General features: G+C 40.0%; 2 protein-coding genes across 2 annotated transcripts; one reads left to right on the top strand and one right to left on the bottom strand.

Annotated features, from left to right (window-relative positions):
- Positions 1 to 1,973: 1,973 nt before the first annotated feature.
- Positions 1,974 to 3,428, bottom strand: LOC139295751 (TLC domain-containing protein 5-like). Its single transcript, XM_070918005.1, has 2 exons — positions 3,239 to 3,428; positions 1,974 to 2,515 (listed from the first exon to the last, which is right to left on the bottom strand). Exons 1-2 carry the CDS (start codon positions 3,426 to 3,428, stop codon positions 1,974 to 1,976), a joined length of 732 nt encoding a protein of 243 aa, XP_070774106.1.
- A 3,536-nt stretch (positions 3,429 to 6,964) lies between these two features.
- Positions 6,965 to 19,012, top strand: rcc1l (RCC1 like). The gene is made up of 11 exons (XM_070917869.1): positions 6,965 to 7,249; positions 8,139 to 8,268; positions 8,899 to 9,027; positions 10,629 to 10,695; positions 11,346 to 11,397; positions 12,290 to 12,374; positions 13,217 to 13,398; positions 14,473 to 14,560; positions 16,322 to 16,495; positions 17,967 to 18,052; positions 18,653 to 19,012. Exons 1-11 carry the CDS (start codon positions 6,965 to 6,967, stop codon positions 18,728 to 18,730), a joined length of 1,356 nt encoding a protein of 451 aa, XP_070773970.1. The 3' UTR covers positions 18,731 to 19,012.
- The last annotated feature ends 273 nt before the right edge of the window (positions 19,013 to 19,285 follow it).

Raw genomic sequence — 19,285 nt, 5'->3', positions numbered from 1 at the left:
GGAGGAGATTTAAAGCTGATCTGTGGTTAAAAACGGAGGGAAAGACTGAAAAAATTTCATTTCATTTTCGTTGGTCCCGGGGTTTGATGATGGCCTCTTATTAACCGGTTTGTGGGCTCCACTTGTAGCATTAGAGGAACAATCCACTCTGAAATGAATCTTAAAGTCTTACAAAGCTTTGAATATAGTTTCATCAAAAAAGGGCCTTTAAAAAGTATTTTTAATTGACAAAAGCCTTGTTAGTTGTAAAATGTATATGATGAAATTATTGTTATATAGATATACAGTATATATTGTTATATACTGCCGGAACCTACTTTAAAAATGATAAAAAATTATTAGTTTTTCCATCATACTGTGGTTACACACGAGAAGGTGCCCTTTTAGCTTGAAGCGCTCGCAGCTCATAGAGGAATATGTTGAGGGTTGTGAGTTAAATTGGGAGGCAGAAAGGTCGGGAACCACAACTGTAGTGAGTATTTACTGCAGCAGTTTCACACGTTGTGATGAACTCCTTTAGCTCGTGTGAAATTAATTAACAAACTACGACATTTGCTTGCTTCCATTATCTTAATACAAAACCTTTTTCTTTTCTTTTTTTCCACAAAAGCTTTATTTTCTTACTGCTTTCATAGAAGATCAATTCACGCCACACATAAAAGTCAACACAGGTTTGGTGGATTGAGGTAAAGTTTCAATAGCTACAAGAAAAGATGCCCTCCAAATGTTTCCTCTTCCTATAGCAGGTCTGGCATGAATACATTACGGCAGCGGCATTATAACCTTTTAAACTAATGTTGACACACAATCACACATCATACGTTTGCTTGTGGATTTAGGCCACAAGTACTTTTGCTACGTAGACAACGAAATAAGCTTCAGATCAGTTTAAAAGCACACTCGGTAGACTGGAGTAAAAAAGAGAAAAGCAGTTTGACACATCGTCTTTTTTTTTTCTAGATGCAAAGGCGTTGATACAATAGTACCACACTGCCTTTTATTCTGAAAAGTTGGTATAATTACCTTGAAAAAATAAGAGCATGGCTGATTTGACTAATATTCTATTTTTACATTTCAACATGTCAGTAAAAAAAGCCATGTGGACGCATCAAAATGTCAACTGTGAAAAAATCCCGTCATTAGAGATTATTGCTGTGTCCCAAATCCATACTACATACTAATTCTACACAGTTTATACTTCATAGTAATTGTCATAGTACACTGTTTGCGCATACTTTACCATTTTGTACGAACAGGATACGGTCGGTATTTAAACCTTAATCTTTGGAACGCTTTTTGTTGTTTTTGTTTCAGCTGTGAGCAGTTTGTCAATGTCCTGTGTGCATTGCATTGTGGGAGAATAGCGTGCAACAACAGTATAAGTATTTACAGTAGTACGCGCATTGCCTGCTTTGAGTATACTGATTCAAAACCTGCTTAGAATCAGTTTGTAGTATGGATGTGAAAGGAGGGTCTAATGAAAGAAGCTATTGAGTTGCATTATGGGAAATGTAGGCTCCAGTGTTTTTCCAGCTCTACCTCGAAACTAGGGTCTGAAAGTGTGCTGCTTTCCATTTATTGATCTGTTTCCCATTGACTTTATGAAAGTGTGATACTTCAGTTAGTGCTGGGGTACTCCTTGGTACTCCTTGGTACTCCTTGATTAAGTTTTTGTCAAACTATTTGGATTTTCAAGACTTTTGGAAGTCCAGAGGCGGCCATTTTATTGGCAGTGATTCTGAAAAGTCTCCATTGTGCCTCTGGCTGTAGAAACATGTTCCCTGCAGAGTAACTGTATGGATTTCCAGTTTAAATACAGCCCACCGTGCCTCCACCCACTGCACTCACAGTAGAATCTCCTGTTTTGTGCCATAAAGCGATCCTATGTAAGCAAGCTTACGTAGGCCGCACTTTGTAATCCTTTGTCCCTGCAAGATGTGTGAGTTTAACTACTTTTTTTAAGATGAATTCCTTCAGTCACTCTTGTCTGAATGTCCATCCACTTTTTGTGTGTTGATTTTCTTGTGTTTCTCCAGCCACCTTTTATACTTGGCCCTACTTTTCTTGTAGCCAAACCTGGCTATGTCCACCATGAACACCCAGGCCAGCCCGTACATGGCCACGCCGCCGAGCTTCATTATGAGCGTGGTCCTGGGAGAAGTGAGTTCACAGTAAAACATCACCGTGCCGACTCCCACGCGCACGGTGGCAAACAGTAAAATAAAGAGCAGGTCCACCGCATCGCCCAGCAGGCTGTCGTACAGGCCCAGCTGGCGGAGGAACCAGCGGGTCTGCAGCAGGGGGTTGGTGATCTCGCTGCCGAAGATGACCCCACAGGTCTCGCAGCCTGAAACTCCCATGAACAGAGCCAGCAGGATGCCCACGATGCTCGCAGCGTGGTGAGCCAGCATGACGGGCCCCTCGGTGCGGTTGCACACACACCAGCCCATATCAAAGAAGAAGTAGCCGAGGCAGACGGCCAGGGCGAAGGTCTGCAGCTCAGTGTTTTCTGAACCTGGGGAAAAGATAGCAACAGGGTCAGGCAAGAGAGTAAACTGTAATGTGAAGAATTTAGAATAGAAATGCTATTTCCTCTGGGAGTGATTTATTAGTATTGCTATAATAGCTCTCTTTAAGTGCACAGTATGTCAATGAAGAACTCCATAGAGAGAGATCTGCAAATGTCATGTTTCTATTGTAGATAATCAAAACAAAAGTTCAGATATGAATATATGAATATAGAAATTCCCTGCTGAACACGCATGTGGATTAACAGGACAGTGTTATTAACCCTCAGTGAGGACAGCAGGCCACTAATATTAGAACCAATATTTATTTATAGCTTTTTCCAAGCAAACATAATCTCATAGTGTGACTAACTACATGTGTCTTAATTTCTAACATATTTCAGATTTTTTTATTAAGATATATTTTAAGCTGCATTTATAGACTTAAATTATATGATATTCAGAAGAACCACTAGATGTCGGACTAGAGCACCAGCATCTCAGACCTTCTCCTCTAACCAAAAACAGAAGCCCTCCTCAAAGCCACCAGACTCCATTGACAAAAACACAAATTTTGCCTCGCAGATCATCATTAAACACACTTCATTCAAACTTGATAGAAACACAATACAATTCACAAAACCGTCTATAAATAGCCTATAAATAAATAAATAAACAGTAAAAGTAAATATTCAACTTGAACATATATCAATGTTGAAAATATCACTGACCTGCATGTGTGAGGGGCCAGGGTCCGTCTATGAAGACGACATACGCTGTCAGCAACACTATGAGGACCCCGTGGGACAAAGTGACCAGCCGACAGTTCCACTCGGGCCCCCGCTGAGCGAAGGTACAGCAGAACAACAGGTAGAGACAGAACCAGCCAATCAGGCTGCAGATCACCTCCAGTACTGGCATGGCTGTCTGTGTGGGCAGATTGAAGGGATGTCAGCATCATAGATCCGGCTTGTATGTCAACATAAATGCCATGTGTGTTAAATTTGAACATATTTCAAAATCAACAAAGGGGCATATCACTTAAGTCAACAATTTACGTTTACATTTTCAGGCTGTCACAAAATCTATAATTACTCTAATTCATTTTGTTGTGGAAAAATCACTATTCTGGGTTAACTTTACACAGAACCAGTGGGTTGTTTGTTATCTTATATTACTGTTGAGTTATTTACCCAAACACGGTTATTTTTGACCCAGCATTCGACACAACAAGCTCAAGTTTGACCCTACAACTGTCACAAATGTATATAGAATATAAAAGTGCTATAACATTTAGTAAATGGTTTAGAGCGTACTATAATGTAGTTGTTTATTAATGTATTTGTCAACAACTATAACTCCTCCTATGGGCATAAACAGAGATGAATGTTAAAAAAAAATACATTTAAATGTCATTAAATATTTGGAGGAAGGTTAGAATAAAGGGATACCCAGTCTGTAACAAATACTTTAAAAAGGGCAAAAAAGTTGATTATAACAGTTTGCAAGCAGTTTGCATATTTTAGTTTGGGTAAATAGCCCAACAGTAATATAAAAAATAACATTCTTGAGTGGTTTTCTCCCCATGTGTGCTGGATAATGTTAATCCAGTGTTGCATTAGTGCTATACTGACCCAAACTGGGTCAGTTTTGACCCAGTGACTTTTTTTTTAGCATGTAACACTATTAAAAAAGACTTACCTTAACTCCTCCTCCTCGGATTCAGGATACGTGTAGAAAATTACTCCAACAATCGCGCACAGCCTCGGCCTCCATCACTGTTTATCTTCCATAAAAGGCATAAAAGACTCGACCAAAGTGCACAAAAGCTCAGCACATTTCAAATGGACACATGTTCGCTCTGTCAAGATGACAGAAATGCCATATGCAACCTACTATAGACAGTTAGTGGGTCCTTTATCCCTTCCCCCTGGATCTCAGACTTGATCCTCTTAAAGGATTACAGCCTCCACTCCTCTGCAGATACCTGCTTTTAGACGGGACGAGTGATACGAGGCTGCAGCTGTTTCACACTAAAGTAAAACTACACTGAAGTTTTGCTCAGAACACCCTGTACAGATGTGTTTGCATTAAAATCCAATACAAGCCAGAGCTGGTTTTAAAATCCTCCTTTTGATTTACAATTCTTTCCTTCCTCGTCTCCAGTCTTATTATGTTGTCTTGATGGTGGTTATTTCACTGTTCCTAGATTTGATGAGGATGAACTAAACAATGAGAAACAGGAAAGACAAAGTCAGTCTGATTTGAATAAGACTTCTTTTGGGCAGCATAACATTCCTCCAGCGATGAAGCTGAAGTTGTGATGTCTTGCTGTTTTAGGGTTTTCAGACTCCTTGGCCATGAAGTAGTGTGAGGGGAAAAAATCCCCATTTTAATGTCTCATGAGCTGGTGACGTACATTTATAATGACACCAGAAAGAATCCTGGACTCACAGAAGTTGTGCTTTACATTATAGTGATTTAACTGACAGTGAAACAGAATGAGGTAGTTTAATGGAGGAGGACTGACGTGTGATACCTCAGAAACAACAACCAAAATCAGTGATGTAATGAGCAGGACAGAAACACAAGATTAGGTTTTGCAAACACACCCAGCACACAAATCCAAACCCCAGTCTTGTCTGCAGGCTTTTACGAATACTGGACATTTACGAATCTGATGTTACCTTTTAAACTGTATTTTCCCACGTGGATTTTGCTATTTTGCATGTGGTAATGAGCTTGAATTGAAGGAACCTTAAATGCTAAAGATTAAAGCTAGGGTTGTGTTGTGTTTTATTCTTTCATAGCAAATAAAACTGCAGTGTGGAGAAGAAACACAGTGTCATATACAGCAGACATGGACCTCTCAACGCAGTTCAGTTAAGACGAGGAATGATCCTGAAGACACTGCCATGATGCCAAAAGACCTCTAGGAGAAAGACTAACTAACTGTGAGGAAATAAGTGAATCGATTAATATGTGACTGAGGTGTATGGGATATATGCAATGTATACACAGATAAGAAGTTTTCACATGTGACTCTGCAGGTTAATAACCACTGACGCGAAGGTCAGGTTCTGCAGCACTGACCCACTTCCAGAGTTGCTGTAATCTGACACAAGACTAGATTATTGGTCAATTGTGGACAGTTAAAACAAGCATAGATATGATTTGGTCCATGCATTGGATAGTAACGTCTGAAAATATAAATAAATAACCCCCCCCCCACCGGAAAAAAACGATCCAGTTCTTTTTAGGGGGGTCAGGGGTTGCTTGTCTAGGGTACTGAATGTGTTAAATCCTGTTAACTACATTACTACATTTAGTAGGTAGACTTAAAGTTGTTGTGTTACACACTCCGGTACAGTAGGTGGCGCAATGCTTTTGTAATGTAAATAATGTTCATAGTAAAACGGAGAGGTCAGGGGAACCGTAGAAGAAGAAAAGCTTTTTTCCCCTTCCTGGTTTAGCTTAACTAAAAGGTAAACAAACGTGCGATAATGACATTGAAATATATTATTACCATTTCAGCTGGTTCACATCCGTTTCTGTACAGCACAAGTTCGTCCTTCAGCCTTTGAAACACACTATAAAACACCGGTCTAACAGGAGGCAAAGGTAAGTTCACCCCAGCTCAGGGGCTGCATGTGGAAAAAGCGGAGAGAACACGAGGTGAAACTGCGTTCATATTACTAAGAATTTAATGTTCCCGTGAATATTGTCACATTTATATTTTTATTAAAACACGGTGTATTACCTTAAACGAATATTTATGGCCTGCTTTCCCATTCGGCATTAATTAAATATACATAACATCACTTATTTTAGGATAACCTATATTGGTCGTTTCATGTGTTCATCGGTGATACGCCTTTGTTAGCTAACTTTAACGGTAGCAGTTACTACGGGGTCCGTTGGTGGTGAGGTGGTGAAAAGGTGACATTTAATTAAAATATAGAGTTGCTTAGTAGACCACCAGCATGCCGAATTTACCAGTTGACCCTGACCATTACTCGAAGTCTTCAAGTCTCACCTTATCCTATCTGCTATTTTCAACAAGACTAAGGTGGCATTACTTCTCAGAATAAGTGAATGAAATTTGGCGCAGTTATATTTCCTCTCCATAATACAATACATACAGTTGTGCGGTTGGAGCTTATTAAACTAACGCTAGAATATGTCTTAATGATTCATTTATGCAGGTTCAACATTTGTAATTGCCATTGTTTTTCAACATTGTGTTGTATATAAATGTTAATGGAAACAATATATATATATATCTTAAATCATGAAAATAAACTCCTTAAAATTATCTTCTTGTTGTTACACACATATATAAATGTATATATCCATTGAAGTTTAACTGAATGAACTTTATTTCTGCTCCAGCTTGTGTTAAACTACCACCTGCTGTTATAACAGTCATGTAACCTTGTCTCATCTCTTCCTACAGGATGGCTTTTCCATGCCTGCGGCTGTGCTCTCGACACACGAACACAGGTCTTCAAGTCTGTGGTTATGCGACACTCAGTAAAGCACCCAGACCTCAGGAGAAAAGCAGCACTGGTCCAGTTTTTCAGTATGTCGGCCAGCACAAAAAGCCCAGCCACAAAGTGTTCGTATGGGGCTTTAGCTTCACCGGTGCTCTGGGTATCCCCAGCTTTGTGGTGCCGGACAGCGGCAGGAAGAAGCCCCGCAAATACCAGCTGACTCCTTACCGGCTGGAGACCGCCGAGCAGGTGAAATCAGCTTATTGAGCTTCATGTGGAGCTTCACGGGTTTCAGTGTCAGTGATTATTGTTAAGGGTCGTTCCATAAAGACATCAGCCACATGATGCATTTTAAATCAAATCAGGTGCATCATTGCAGCCTGGAAATATATATTTTTTCTTCTTTCTAACTCTGATTTACCCAAATTAAACAAACTAAACTTAATTTTCAACCTTGACTAAGACGGTTTCTTCAGAAAATGAACATTTATTTGTTTTTATGAGCAGCACTGACTTCTTAATCATTCATCAAGTACACAGTTTGGATATCAACATTGTTCTAGTTGACACAAATTATGCCATAAGACCCATTTAGACTGGATTTATTTCTTTAGGGGAAGTTGGGTGATTTTAATATTACATTCACTGATTGCTGATCATTTTAATTTTGCTCATATTTCACCTACTACCCCAGTAGTAACTACAGCTCTGTTTACCTTTTTAATTATGGACCATATGAAGAAGGAAAAAAAGAAAGCCATCATGAATGAACTATTATAATGTTGGAGGTGATTCTGTCATGGCTAGTTTGCCTGCATGATTTTATAGGTAGTGAGCTACATGTATGTACACTTTCTGTGTAAATTAGATTACCGATACATATTTGAATAATACTCATATTATGAATAATATTAAATTAAATTATTTGGTAACCCTGCTGGTGATGAAAGTCACAAGGTCACATATCCTTGTATACTGAACCAGCTCCAGTAATTTGCCAAAGCCAATGCAGAGAGGCAGGGCCGGTATTTCATTACCCATCTTCCCCTGTAATATTATCACTATACAAGATTACTCTTATTGCAAAACATATTTAAATCAGGTGTGGACCTCACTAGCTGCTCTTCTTCTGTGGTAGATCTCTTCTGCTGCTTGTGGTTACGGCTTCTCTCTCATCGCCTCCCCGACCAAAGATGTGATCAAGCTGTGGGGCATGGGCCTGAACAAGGACTCCCAGCTGGGCTTCCAACGCACCCAACACAGCCGCCGTAAGACGATACTGGACTTTTAATACTGCCCTCCACTTTTACTTTAACTTGTAATTTATAGCTGCACTAATCCATATTGTTATTTTAAGTCTGGGTCAAATGATTATGTGTAGCGTGAAAGGTGTCGCTTGTGGTGACGAACCCACAGAGAATTATCACCAGACTCTACTGAGCGTTCGAGCGTCTTTCTGTGTCCGCACACTGCGTTTTACAGAGTGTGAAATTACATAATCAAGATAAAATACATGATCAGTTCACAAGAAAAATAGATAGTAATAACACAAATTATAAATTATTTGTTGTAAAAAAGAGTTACAGCTTTTTTAGGTGCTGATAATGTATTTAGTCTTTATTAGGTATTGAATCCTATCGTGAATTGTCCGTATAATGACGTCAGCATGATGTAATATATATACCTTGCTCTTTGTCTCTGTTGTCCTGCACCTGACATAAACATTGGATGGGATGTGCACACAACTACCTCACACTGCAGTCCACACTGTTTGACTGACACACTGTTTTATAACCCATATAATAACAAGGTTTTATTTTATTATTACATGAATAACATCAGTGCAGCATGTTCGCTGCCTAATGTCCGTAACCTTTTCTGCTGCCCCGCCTCTGCAGATCAGAGCTACGACTACGTGTTGGAACCCTCCCCGGTGGCTCTGCCTCTTGTCGAGCCTCTGCAGACCAGAGTGGTTCAGGTTGCATGCGGCCGCGCTCACTCTCTGGTCCTCACCGACCGAGAGGGAGGTAAGAGACTCGCACTGCCTGCTAGCTGCCGTACACGTTGTTCAACTTGGGCTATAAACATCGCTATAAATCACTAAAGACGTGGCAGCTGAGTGTTCGTCACAGCTTGTGGGAAGAGGAAGAACACCTGGTATTGTGTTGTTACCAACCACCTGTCACACTGTGTGTCATTTTACATCCTCCACCCACCTCTCACTGAAAATGAATGATTATCAGGCAGCTGTTAAAGCTCTTCTAAAAAGCCCATTAGTGTCTTCTGGTACATTCAGTAAATTAGCATACAGATGTTCTAACGAGCACCATTTTAAGTGTCAATGAGATAGCTGTTTTTAGAATGGCTTCATGCCTCTTATGCTGCCCTCCACATTGTTTAGTGTTTGTGGATATTTTGATTTATCGTATGAATTCTATATATAATTTTTGGATATTTGCCAAATTAAAGAGTGACACATTCCTGTGTGTTTAAGGTCTCAACATGTTTTATCTGGTATGTACTTTACTGTTAGCCATTTAATTGCCAGATTTCTGAATGTAGTTTGGCCTGACACAAGAGAATGACGAGTCACGGCTCACCCACAATGTGGTCGAGATCTGAAACGATTAGTCAGTCAAATTTATTGGTTTCAGCTTCTTTTCTTAGTCTTCTGTGATAGTAAACTAAATATCTTGGGCTGCTTTGGGCTGTTCTTTGGGCAAACCAAGCAATTTAGATATGTCAAGTTGTGATGAGCATTTTCTCTGTTTTCAGATGTTAAATAGACCCAACAGTAAAAAAAAAAATAATAATAATAATTGTCAGATTATTCGATAATAAAAATAATAGTTTGATCTATTAAGATTTTTTTACATTCAAGGATACTGATGTTGATATTCTATAGTTTTCCTATCTAACACATATTGTCTGTGTAGCCTGATATATCTTCTTCCTCTGTGCCAAAGAGCTGCATTGTTGTCTAAAAATGATTAAAAACGCATCACTGAGCCACACTGTTGCACTGGGTGACATGTTCCTTTATTACCATCAACATGGGCACTTTGATTGGAGTCAACCCCAAATACACCGTCCTGCTGCCAAAAACACCCACTCGAGCACCAAATGTGTGTACATGTACATGTTCTTCTTGGCATATAACCTTTGCAGTTATGCAGCAGCTTTTAATTACCAGATTTGTGACTGTAGATTGGCTTGTATCTTCGCTAACCTTGAGTGTGGCTCTTTAAAAGGGAAACTTCAGTATATGTGAATATCAGGACGTGACTGTTGCAAATGAAGCTCAGCAGTCTCAGACTCCCTTTTGGTGCTAATTTATCAACTTTATCAAATTTTCTCCCTCAAAAAATGTTAACTGGACTCAATGGGGAGTAAAACTAATAAAAATGTAATTGTGTTTTTTATCATTCAAAGGATGCTTTGGGGCTTTAACCTTGTCGAGAGTCTGGGACTAAATGAAGCAGCTTAAATATGAGAATAAAACTTTTATTTCACATAAATAGATAAAAAAGGTTATGTTGGTATATTAAAGTGGCGCTCAGTTGCCATATTCAGGGTTTTATAGATCTGTGAAAGTCCCTCACCCCCTTGTTTTCTCTGTCTCTTAAAGTTTTCAGCATGGGCAACAATGCGTACGGCCAGTGTGGAAGGCGGATAGTTGAAGATGAAGTCTACAGGTTTGTCCTGAAGCTCTTTGCACACACAAACACAGCGGCGTCGCTGCTTAGTCAAATGTTTCAACATCATTTTATTTATACTAGTGATGTTTGTTGTCATGTCAACATTTTCAGTCTCATTTGCTGCTTTTGTCAAACGCTCCAGTTTAAAGAAAAGTTAGTACAGTTTGGGTCTTATTTTGGTACCTATAGTTTTGGCCATAATTTCTATGGATTATGGTACCGTTGCTGAGATGTGGAAACACAAGCAGCCAGATGATCAAACAGGTTGTAAACAAGCCAACAGTTTAGACAGATTATCTAAACCACTTTATATGGAGGTGAAACTGAAAGTGAGCGCATCCAAAACACCAGTAATAATCCCTCATTGTACAGACGTGTGCGACTATAGTAATGCCATGTTCACGTTATATAACTGATAAAGTAGAAAAGATTTCCATGTTTATGACATCTGTCAGATGTCTGCAGAGTCATAGAAGTCTTTAGAAAGGACTCTGCATGCTCAGTAGAGCACTATACACGTTAAATCAGGATATATTGTTCATGTGTGAGGGAGGTTAAAGGAAGTCAGAGAGAAGGACGTGGCCTCTCAGAGTTGCGGCTGTCCTCCAGTGATGGATCGGTTATTTCTCTGTCTCATGTTCAAACAGCGGCAGTCACATCATTCACAAGATGGAGGGCTTCAGCAGCAGGGTCACCCAGGTGAGTGCGGCCTTTGTCTGAGCCGTGATGACAGATGGTTCTGGTTGTAGTTCGTCTCATTCCTCATCCTGTACCGGACCTTCAGGTGTGTCCAGATACCGTGTTCAGACCAACACCTGCCCAGAGTACACAGTAGAATCTAATGTGGCTCTGTTGCTACACTCAGAACTCCATTCAGTAAGTGCTTAATTAACAAAACAGCCTGTTAGTTTAATCTTACTTGTGGGATGAATTCAACATTTACACTTGTAGACGGTGATGGAAAGTTCTGAAAGTTCACTCAAGTACTGTACTAAAGTACACTTTTGACATACTTGTACTTAACTTGAGTATCTCCATTCAATGCTACTTCATGCTTCCACTTTACTACATTTCAGAGAGAAATTATGTACTTTTTACTTAAGTACATTTATTTCACACTTATAGTTGCTAGTTACTTTTTACATAAAAACACTTCTGTTACATGATGCAGAACTATACTACTAATCTACCCAGTATTACACAAAGTACAAGAACTATGCTCCACATTGACAAACTACAACATTAAAATGCTCTTACATGTGATAAAAACAGAATAATATAATATAATAATATAACCATTCTTTCACTTTTGATACTTAAAGTACATTTTGCTGGTTATACTTCAGTACTTTTACTGAAGGAACACATTAGAACTTTTAGTGGAGTAATTTTAGACTACAGTATTTCTACTTTTACTTAAGTAAAGGATCTGAGTACTTCCTCCGCCACTGCTTGTAGGTGAGCCTAAATGTGACACTTGTTGTTTTAGTTGATTGGATTTTGAGTCATGTATGTATATCTTTTAATCTTGTAATATTTTTTAACACACATGGGACTTCATGACTGAAGAATCATCTCTTTTTGTTTGCAGGTGGCATGTGGACAGGACCACAGTCTTTTCCTCACTGAGACAGGAAAAGTGTTGTCGTGTGGATGGGGTGCAGACGGACAGACGGGTCAGTGCACTTCACGAAAGAAGGGACAATTTTTCTTAGTATTGGACTGAGTCGGCCCTCTTAACCTCGAAAGCCGGATGAAAAATGTGTTTGTGTCTCCTCCACAGCAGCCACTTCTGCTACTGCGAAGATGAACAGAGACATGGTGAAATAACCACAAACTGCAGGAAATCAAAACATTGTAAAACCACCTCAAAGTACTTGTGCAGCATAATCTATGGATTCTTCTTGGATTACTATAACCAATTTATGACGATTTAGCGATTTAGCGACTCAGTCCTAGTTTCAGTAAAGTGTAAGAGAATCCTTTAAAAGCAGCTTTCAAGTGATCACACGATTAATTACGTGTGTGTTGTGAGCAGAAATAACCTGTCGGAGGCAAGGATTCGCCCCATTGTTCAATCTTCCTTACACTTTACTCAGTCATGTTTTCTGCTAAACATGCAATTTTTGATTTTAGTTGTGTGAAGTCCTTAATATCTCTAGTAACAATTATCATGTGAAACTAACAACAATGTCACGTATTTGTGATATGTAAATAGGGATAAAATACAAGGAGATTGGCTGAAATGGAAACAAAAAGAAAACCAAACTGAAGCAGGAAAGAAATTCTGGAGGAACATCAGAGAAATCATATGATAAGAGCAGAAAATGAAGATGCGTTGAAAGTGTTTGTAAACAAGTTAATTAATTAAAGCTTTATATTGTGTTGTTTCCACCCTCTGAGTGTTTTTAAGACCTAAGAAATTTGATGAATAGCATTTAATCTTAAATGTGTGAGCTGAAAACGTCTCTTTTAGCTGTTTGATAAACGTGTGTCATTCCTCCTCTTCGTCTTCCAGGTCTGGGACACCACGACGTCAGCTCCAGCCCGGTGGAGGTGGGAGGGGATCTGTCAGGGGTGGAGGTGCAGCAGATCAGCACGTACGGAGACTGCAGCCTGGCTGTTTCCAGAGACGGACAGCTGTACGGTTGGGGCAACTCTGAATACCTGCAGCTGGCCTCGGTCACCGAGGCCACACAGGTGAGGAGAAGCTAACATGGCCGACAGGAGTGTAGAGGAGGAGGAGGCTGATGCAACTGCAGACAGACAGGATGCTAGAATGGCGTGTTTTGGTATCTGTGCTGGGCCTCTGTGTGGCTGCTCATGTGGCACAAAGAGCTGCTTGATGGCTCTGTTGGGTTTTATTTCCAGCTGTCAGTCACCCGTCCAGGCTGTCAAAAGGTCTTTCTCAAGCTGCTCAGTTCACAGCACTCACCAGTCAAACACACAGGATCTGATGTTTGAACGTGTTGAGCCATAATGCTGAACATATAACAAAGTACAATTTTATTAGTATTTTAATTTTATGCAACTTCTACTTCACTACATTTCAGAGAGAAATGTTGTACTCTTTAGCTTTAGTTACTAATTACTTTTCAGATTTTACATGCAAAACATGTGAGGAGCTTATAAAATACGATATATGTATGATGATGAAAGTAACCAGTAGTGAATAAAGTACCTGAAATTGGCTGCACATTGACAAATTACAACATTAAGTCATAATATCCAATAAAACAATGTATTATTAATGATAAAACACAGTGAAAGAAGTGTTTCTGCATACTGAGAGTACTTTTTATAAGTAGTAATACTTGTGCTTTTACTTGAGTAACATTTTGAATGCAGGATTTTTACTTTAAAAATACGTAATGGAGTATTTTTAGACCCTGAGAGAAAAAAGTTGTCATGCATAAATACTCACAGTACCCCACAGGCCCACAACTGGCAACCCATGATGGACATGAGTGCTCTTATATTCATTTTTATTCATTTATTTCAGTTGTTTTGGGAACATTTACACCCCAAATTCGACGACGGGTCAGGACCACTCAAATAAAAAGTCTTAAATCACTCGTGCACGTGACGAAAGAACAGAATCTGTTCGTACGAGTGGGTCTCATGAGGCCAACACGTCGTAGAGGGAAAAAAGTCATATGCTACATGAATACTATATGAATGAATGTATTTGGAAATACAAGAGGGACCAGCAGCACACGCATCCATAAGCAGCAGTTATTCGCCGTCACTGAGCTCTTGTTTATCTTCTTTCAGATCAACTCTCCTCGACATCTTCCTCTGAAAGGCTGCGGAAAGGTGGTTCAGGCAGCGTGTGGAGGCACACAGGTGGCCGTTCTCAACGGTCAGTTCACGCAAATACACCTGGAAACACAATGTGGGCCGATGTTTGTTTGAGGTGTGAGCATGAAGTACGGAGCTGCAACAGATTTAGATGTATCAGGAGTAAAGATCGCTGACACTTGACCTGTTTTTAGCTACAAAAGTCTTCAGTTTGGTGTCAGAGGAGTGACTCCACACATGGCCTCTTGGGGGCGTCACAGATCACAGCTTTGGGTGTCTGCTCGTCTATTTACCCTCTAGACACTAACAGGACAACCACCGACTGTTTCTGGTAAACATCTGTGCAAGATCTGAGCTGGAGCTTTTACTCATCCACATGTGGTGTTTTTTTCCCCCCTTTTGATGCTGTTTGAATGAGAGCTGAATCAACCAGCAGGCGAACAGCCGTCTTTGCAGTGTTTAATGGGCTGTTTTAAAGGAGCGTTAATGTTCACAGCTATTCAAAAATCAGGGCCTGTATTTATCAAACACCTCAGAGCCAGAAGTCAGTACATCAATTAGATGAAAAGGCATTTTTATCAACTTTCTTCACTTAGGAACTCCCTCCTATATTATTGTGCAATTATCTACTATTTAAATTGTTTGTTCATTTACTTCTTAAGCTGTGCAAGTAGCTTGTCAGTGTTTACGTACAACCTACAATGCAAATGGTTTATTGGTAGATGTTTATCAGTTTTGGCATCACATTTTCACATATGTAACCTAGGTGTTATCTGAGTTATGCATATTTTTGGCCTGTACACATAAAGCCTTCACATAAAAATGTTGCTGTTTTCTGCATTTCGAATTTTGCCACTAAAGACTTCAACAATCATCATAAATCTCTCTTGTAGTGCTGGTGGGACCTTCAGTACTATTCCTGAAGGGATTCTGAGGTGCTTGATAAATAACGGCCCTGATCATGGGAACACACAGCTATTTAAAAACCAGATCTTATAAACACACATTTGTTTAATGAGTGCGTTTTTAGCTAGCGGCGTCGCTCTACGGACAAAAATATCTTCAACAACTATTGGACGCACTGAGATGAAAGTTTGTTGATGTTCGTGATGCCCAGAGGATGAATCCTACTGACTTTGATGATCCTATGACTTTTGCTCTAGTGCCACAAGCAGGATGACACTGTTTTACTGAAATATCCCAACAAATTAGCTCATTTGTGCTAATTGGCTGCTAATTAGCTAATGTTAGCATACTAACATGCTAAACTAAGAAGGTGAACATGATAAACCTTGTGCCTGCTAAACATCAGCATGTTAGCATACTGATGTTAGCATTTAGTTCAAATTAGCTGTCTCAACGCTGTGTCCCAATTCAATACTACAAACTGATTCTAAGCAGCTTTTTCAGGATGTAGTGTGTTCACACTGGAAAATAAAGTACACTCAAAGCAGACAGGAGACTAAATATGGTCCGTTTTTGGGTGTGCTGTTGATGAACACTATCCTCCCACAATGCAATGCACAAAGGAAACAGAGGAGCTGCACACAGCTGGTTGTTGTTGGTGAAACAGCTCCAAAAATTATATTTCTGTTCGATCTTTTGGTCTCTTTGTGAAGTGTTAAGTTTCAGTTTGATTGATCCGACATATTGCATCATTTCCTGTCAGTATATAATAGTTAATTTATATGATATTTTGGTATACCAACTGCACAAACAAAATACTATGACAATTATTAGCTATATAGTACATTTTGTATAGAATTTGTATGTAGTTTGGTTTGTAGCCTCTGTCCATCTATGTGTTTCTGAATCTTTTCAGAAAAGGGAGAGGTGTTTGTTTGGGGCTTTGGCATTCTTGGAAAAGGTCCAAAACTATCCGAATCGTCGACCCCGGAGATGATTCCCTCCACACTGTTTGGACGCTCAGAGTTCAACCCCTCGGTATCTGTCACCAGGATCAGGTGCGGCCTCAACCATTTTGCCGCAGTGACGGGTAAGAACGTTTGTCTTGTCGCTTTTTTGTGAGCTCTCCATATGAAACCTGCATCACAGAGTGAAATATAAGTTTTACTGATGCTTCTTTGCATGATTTCTGCCTCAACTTTCAAATATCAGCTTTAATTCTCCGGAGCCTTTTTGAGTTTCCAGCAAGGATAAGAGATGGAAACATAAAAAAACCTCATAAACAGCAGAGTCATTCTGTCTCATCCAGTCTGAAGTGCTAAGAGTGAGATACAAATGTCTGGGGAAGCAGTTTACTGTTGAGTCAGGTAATTTAGTCTGTTTATGGCACGGAACAAAAAGGTCTGCTGCTTTTCTTGTCTGGTTTTATCTCTGAAGCAGCAGCGGCCTGAAAGAAGACGTGGAGCGGCTGACGTGAACGGTGAAGGATCGACTGAAAAAACCTTTAAGCCAGTTTTTATTAGTCAGACTCAAACTTCAAAACCAGGCAGCGACAGGAAAAGGCACAAGTGCAGTGACTGTGCTTTGAACTGAACATTTCCCGAAATCAATGATTGTTTCTTTGGTTTTAGACGGTGGGCGATATAAGTAAGCAATAATGAGGACATTTTGACTATAAAATGTCACAAAAATAGTGAAAAAAACGGCACTCACAACTTCTCAGAGCCCAAGGTGACGTCTTTTAATATCATGTTTTGTTTGACGAACAATTCAAAACCCAAAGACGTTCAGTTTACTGTGATGTGTGACAAACAGAAGCCCATATGAGAAAAGGTAGCATTTCTTCACCGTAAGATGATTCATTGATTAATAGTTGCAGATTAATTTTCTCTCAGGCGAAATAATCAACTAATTGTTTTATGCTGCTTTTATACTTCTACTCTGGTACATTTCAGGAGACATTTCACAAGATGTTATCTTTGGACAGAGGCAGGCTAGCTGTTTCCCCCCTGTCTTTATGCTAAGCTAAGCTAACCGGCTGCTGGCTGTAGCTTTGTATTTTCCTCACAGACACGAGAGTGGTATCAGTCTCAAAGCCCTCAGTGTGCCTGGAGAGCCTGATTATAATACACTTGTCTGTTTTTGAAGGAAGTCGCAGCCTTTTGTACTTTGATCATTGTTACAGGTACTTTTCAATTCAATAAAACCATCTCATGAGATTATATTATTGGCCCTATCCTGAGGGGTCTGGATCTGGTCCATTCTGGATCCTAAGTCTAAGTCGTGTATTTATGCCTTGCACTAAAGTAAACTTTCTTTTTACAAATCAAACTCTTATTACTTTTGTTATATACTATATATGAGATGACGACAGTTTACAGGCAGCTTTGTCTCAACACTAGCTGTTGTTTAGACAGCACATTTTTTGCTGGAATATCATGTTATTATTGTTTCTATTATATTCTACGTGTCTGACTTGTTCCAAACTGCAGCTGCCCTGTGTTGAGGCTCAGCAGGCGCTCGGCCTCACAGCGGGCTGATGTTTGATGGTTGCATTGCAGATCGAGGCGAGCTCTTTGTCTGGGGGAAGAATGTGAGAGGCTGTTTGGGCATCGGGAAGAGAGACGACCAGTACTTCCCGTGGCGAGTAAGACAACACTGGTTCAATATTAGTCGTGCAAACAAACAGCTGACGTACTGTGCAGAGGAACATTTGTGAGCTCGGAATAATAAAGGTTTTCTTCTGTCTTTAAATCAACATAAAATGCACACACTGGTTAGATATTTTTCCAGCAGATTCTTATCAAGTCCTTAAAAGTAAAATGAAATGCTTGAAATGTTTAAAAACAGTATTTGGCTCGATGCTGCATGCTTCAGTATCAAAAAGAACATTAAAGTAGTAAAATGTGTGTGAAAGGTTTAGAAATCTCACCACCTGTAAGTCCCCTGTGGAGGTTTCAGATATAAGTCTCTCAGACTTACATTAGCACAGGATTTGAAGGTGTAGAGCTCACACTGCGTCTCAATTTTGCACAGTGTGCAAGCCCTGGGTCACTTATAGACGGCCTTTATTCCACGTTCAGAGTTGGAAAGAAGATAAATGTTCCTTCTGCCATCATAATCATCATCATCATCTTTTTTTCAGTAAAACAGGAACTAAGTGATGAGAACAGTCAAACTCTTGTTTTACTCAGACTTCGACTCTCTGCCTCTCTAAGTGTCTCTGTGTTCGATGGTTTTCCGTCAGGTGACTGTGCCAGGTCAGGTGGTGGACGTAGCGTGCGGCGTAGACCACATGGTGGCGCTGGTGAAGTCCCTCCTGTGACCTATGTTCCTCTAACCCTGAATGTTTGGCTGAGCCCCCCCCACTCCGCTGACCCCCGGGGCGCCTCAGGGGGCCGATCGGGGGCCACGCCGGAGTCTTGAAAGCCAGCTGCTCTCCACAGGCGACGGACCCTCGTGTCCCTCCGTCCTCCGGTGACGTCAAAGTGAGCGCAGAGCCGTCGATTCTGCAGCAGACTGTCACTGACACAGCTCGCTGTATCCTGCATGAAGGTCAGCAGGGAAAGATATCGAAGGATAGTTATTACAGCTAGAGCTGAAACGATTAGCCAAGTTATTGATTTAACCTTTTTCTTTTTTTTTCCCCCCATCTTTTAAACTGTTAAAAGATGTGAATAATTCTCTGGTTGCAGCTTCTCTAATGTGAGGATTTGCTGCTTTTCTCTGTTTTCTATAAATGTAAAGTGAACATCTTTAAGTTGTTCGGACAAAACGAGACCTGAAGTTGTCAGCTTGGACTCAAGGAAACTGAGATGAACATTTTTTTATTTATTTTCTGACATTTTATAGACGATGAAACTGCAGATGAATCGATAAT

The sequence above is a fragment of the Enoplosus armatus genome, chromosome 13, assembly GCF_043641665.1.
Source record: "Enoplosus armatus isolate fEnoArm2 chromosome 13, fEnoArm2.hap1, whole genome shotgun sequence".
Lineage (NCBI taxonomy): Eukaryota > Metazoa > Chordata > Actinopteri > Centrarchiformes > Enoplosidae > Enoplosus > Enoplosus armatus.
This window is presented reverse-complemented; position numbering and strand designations above follow the sequence as displayed.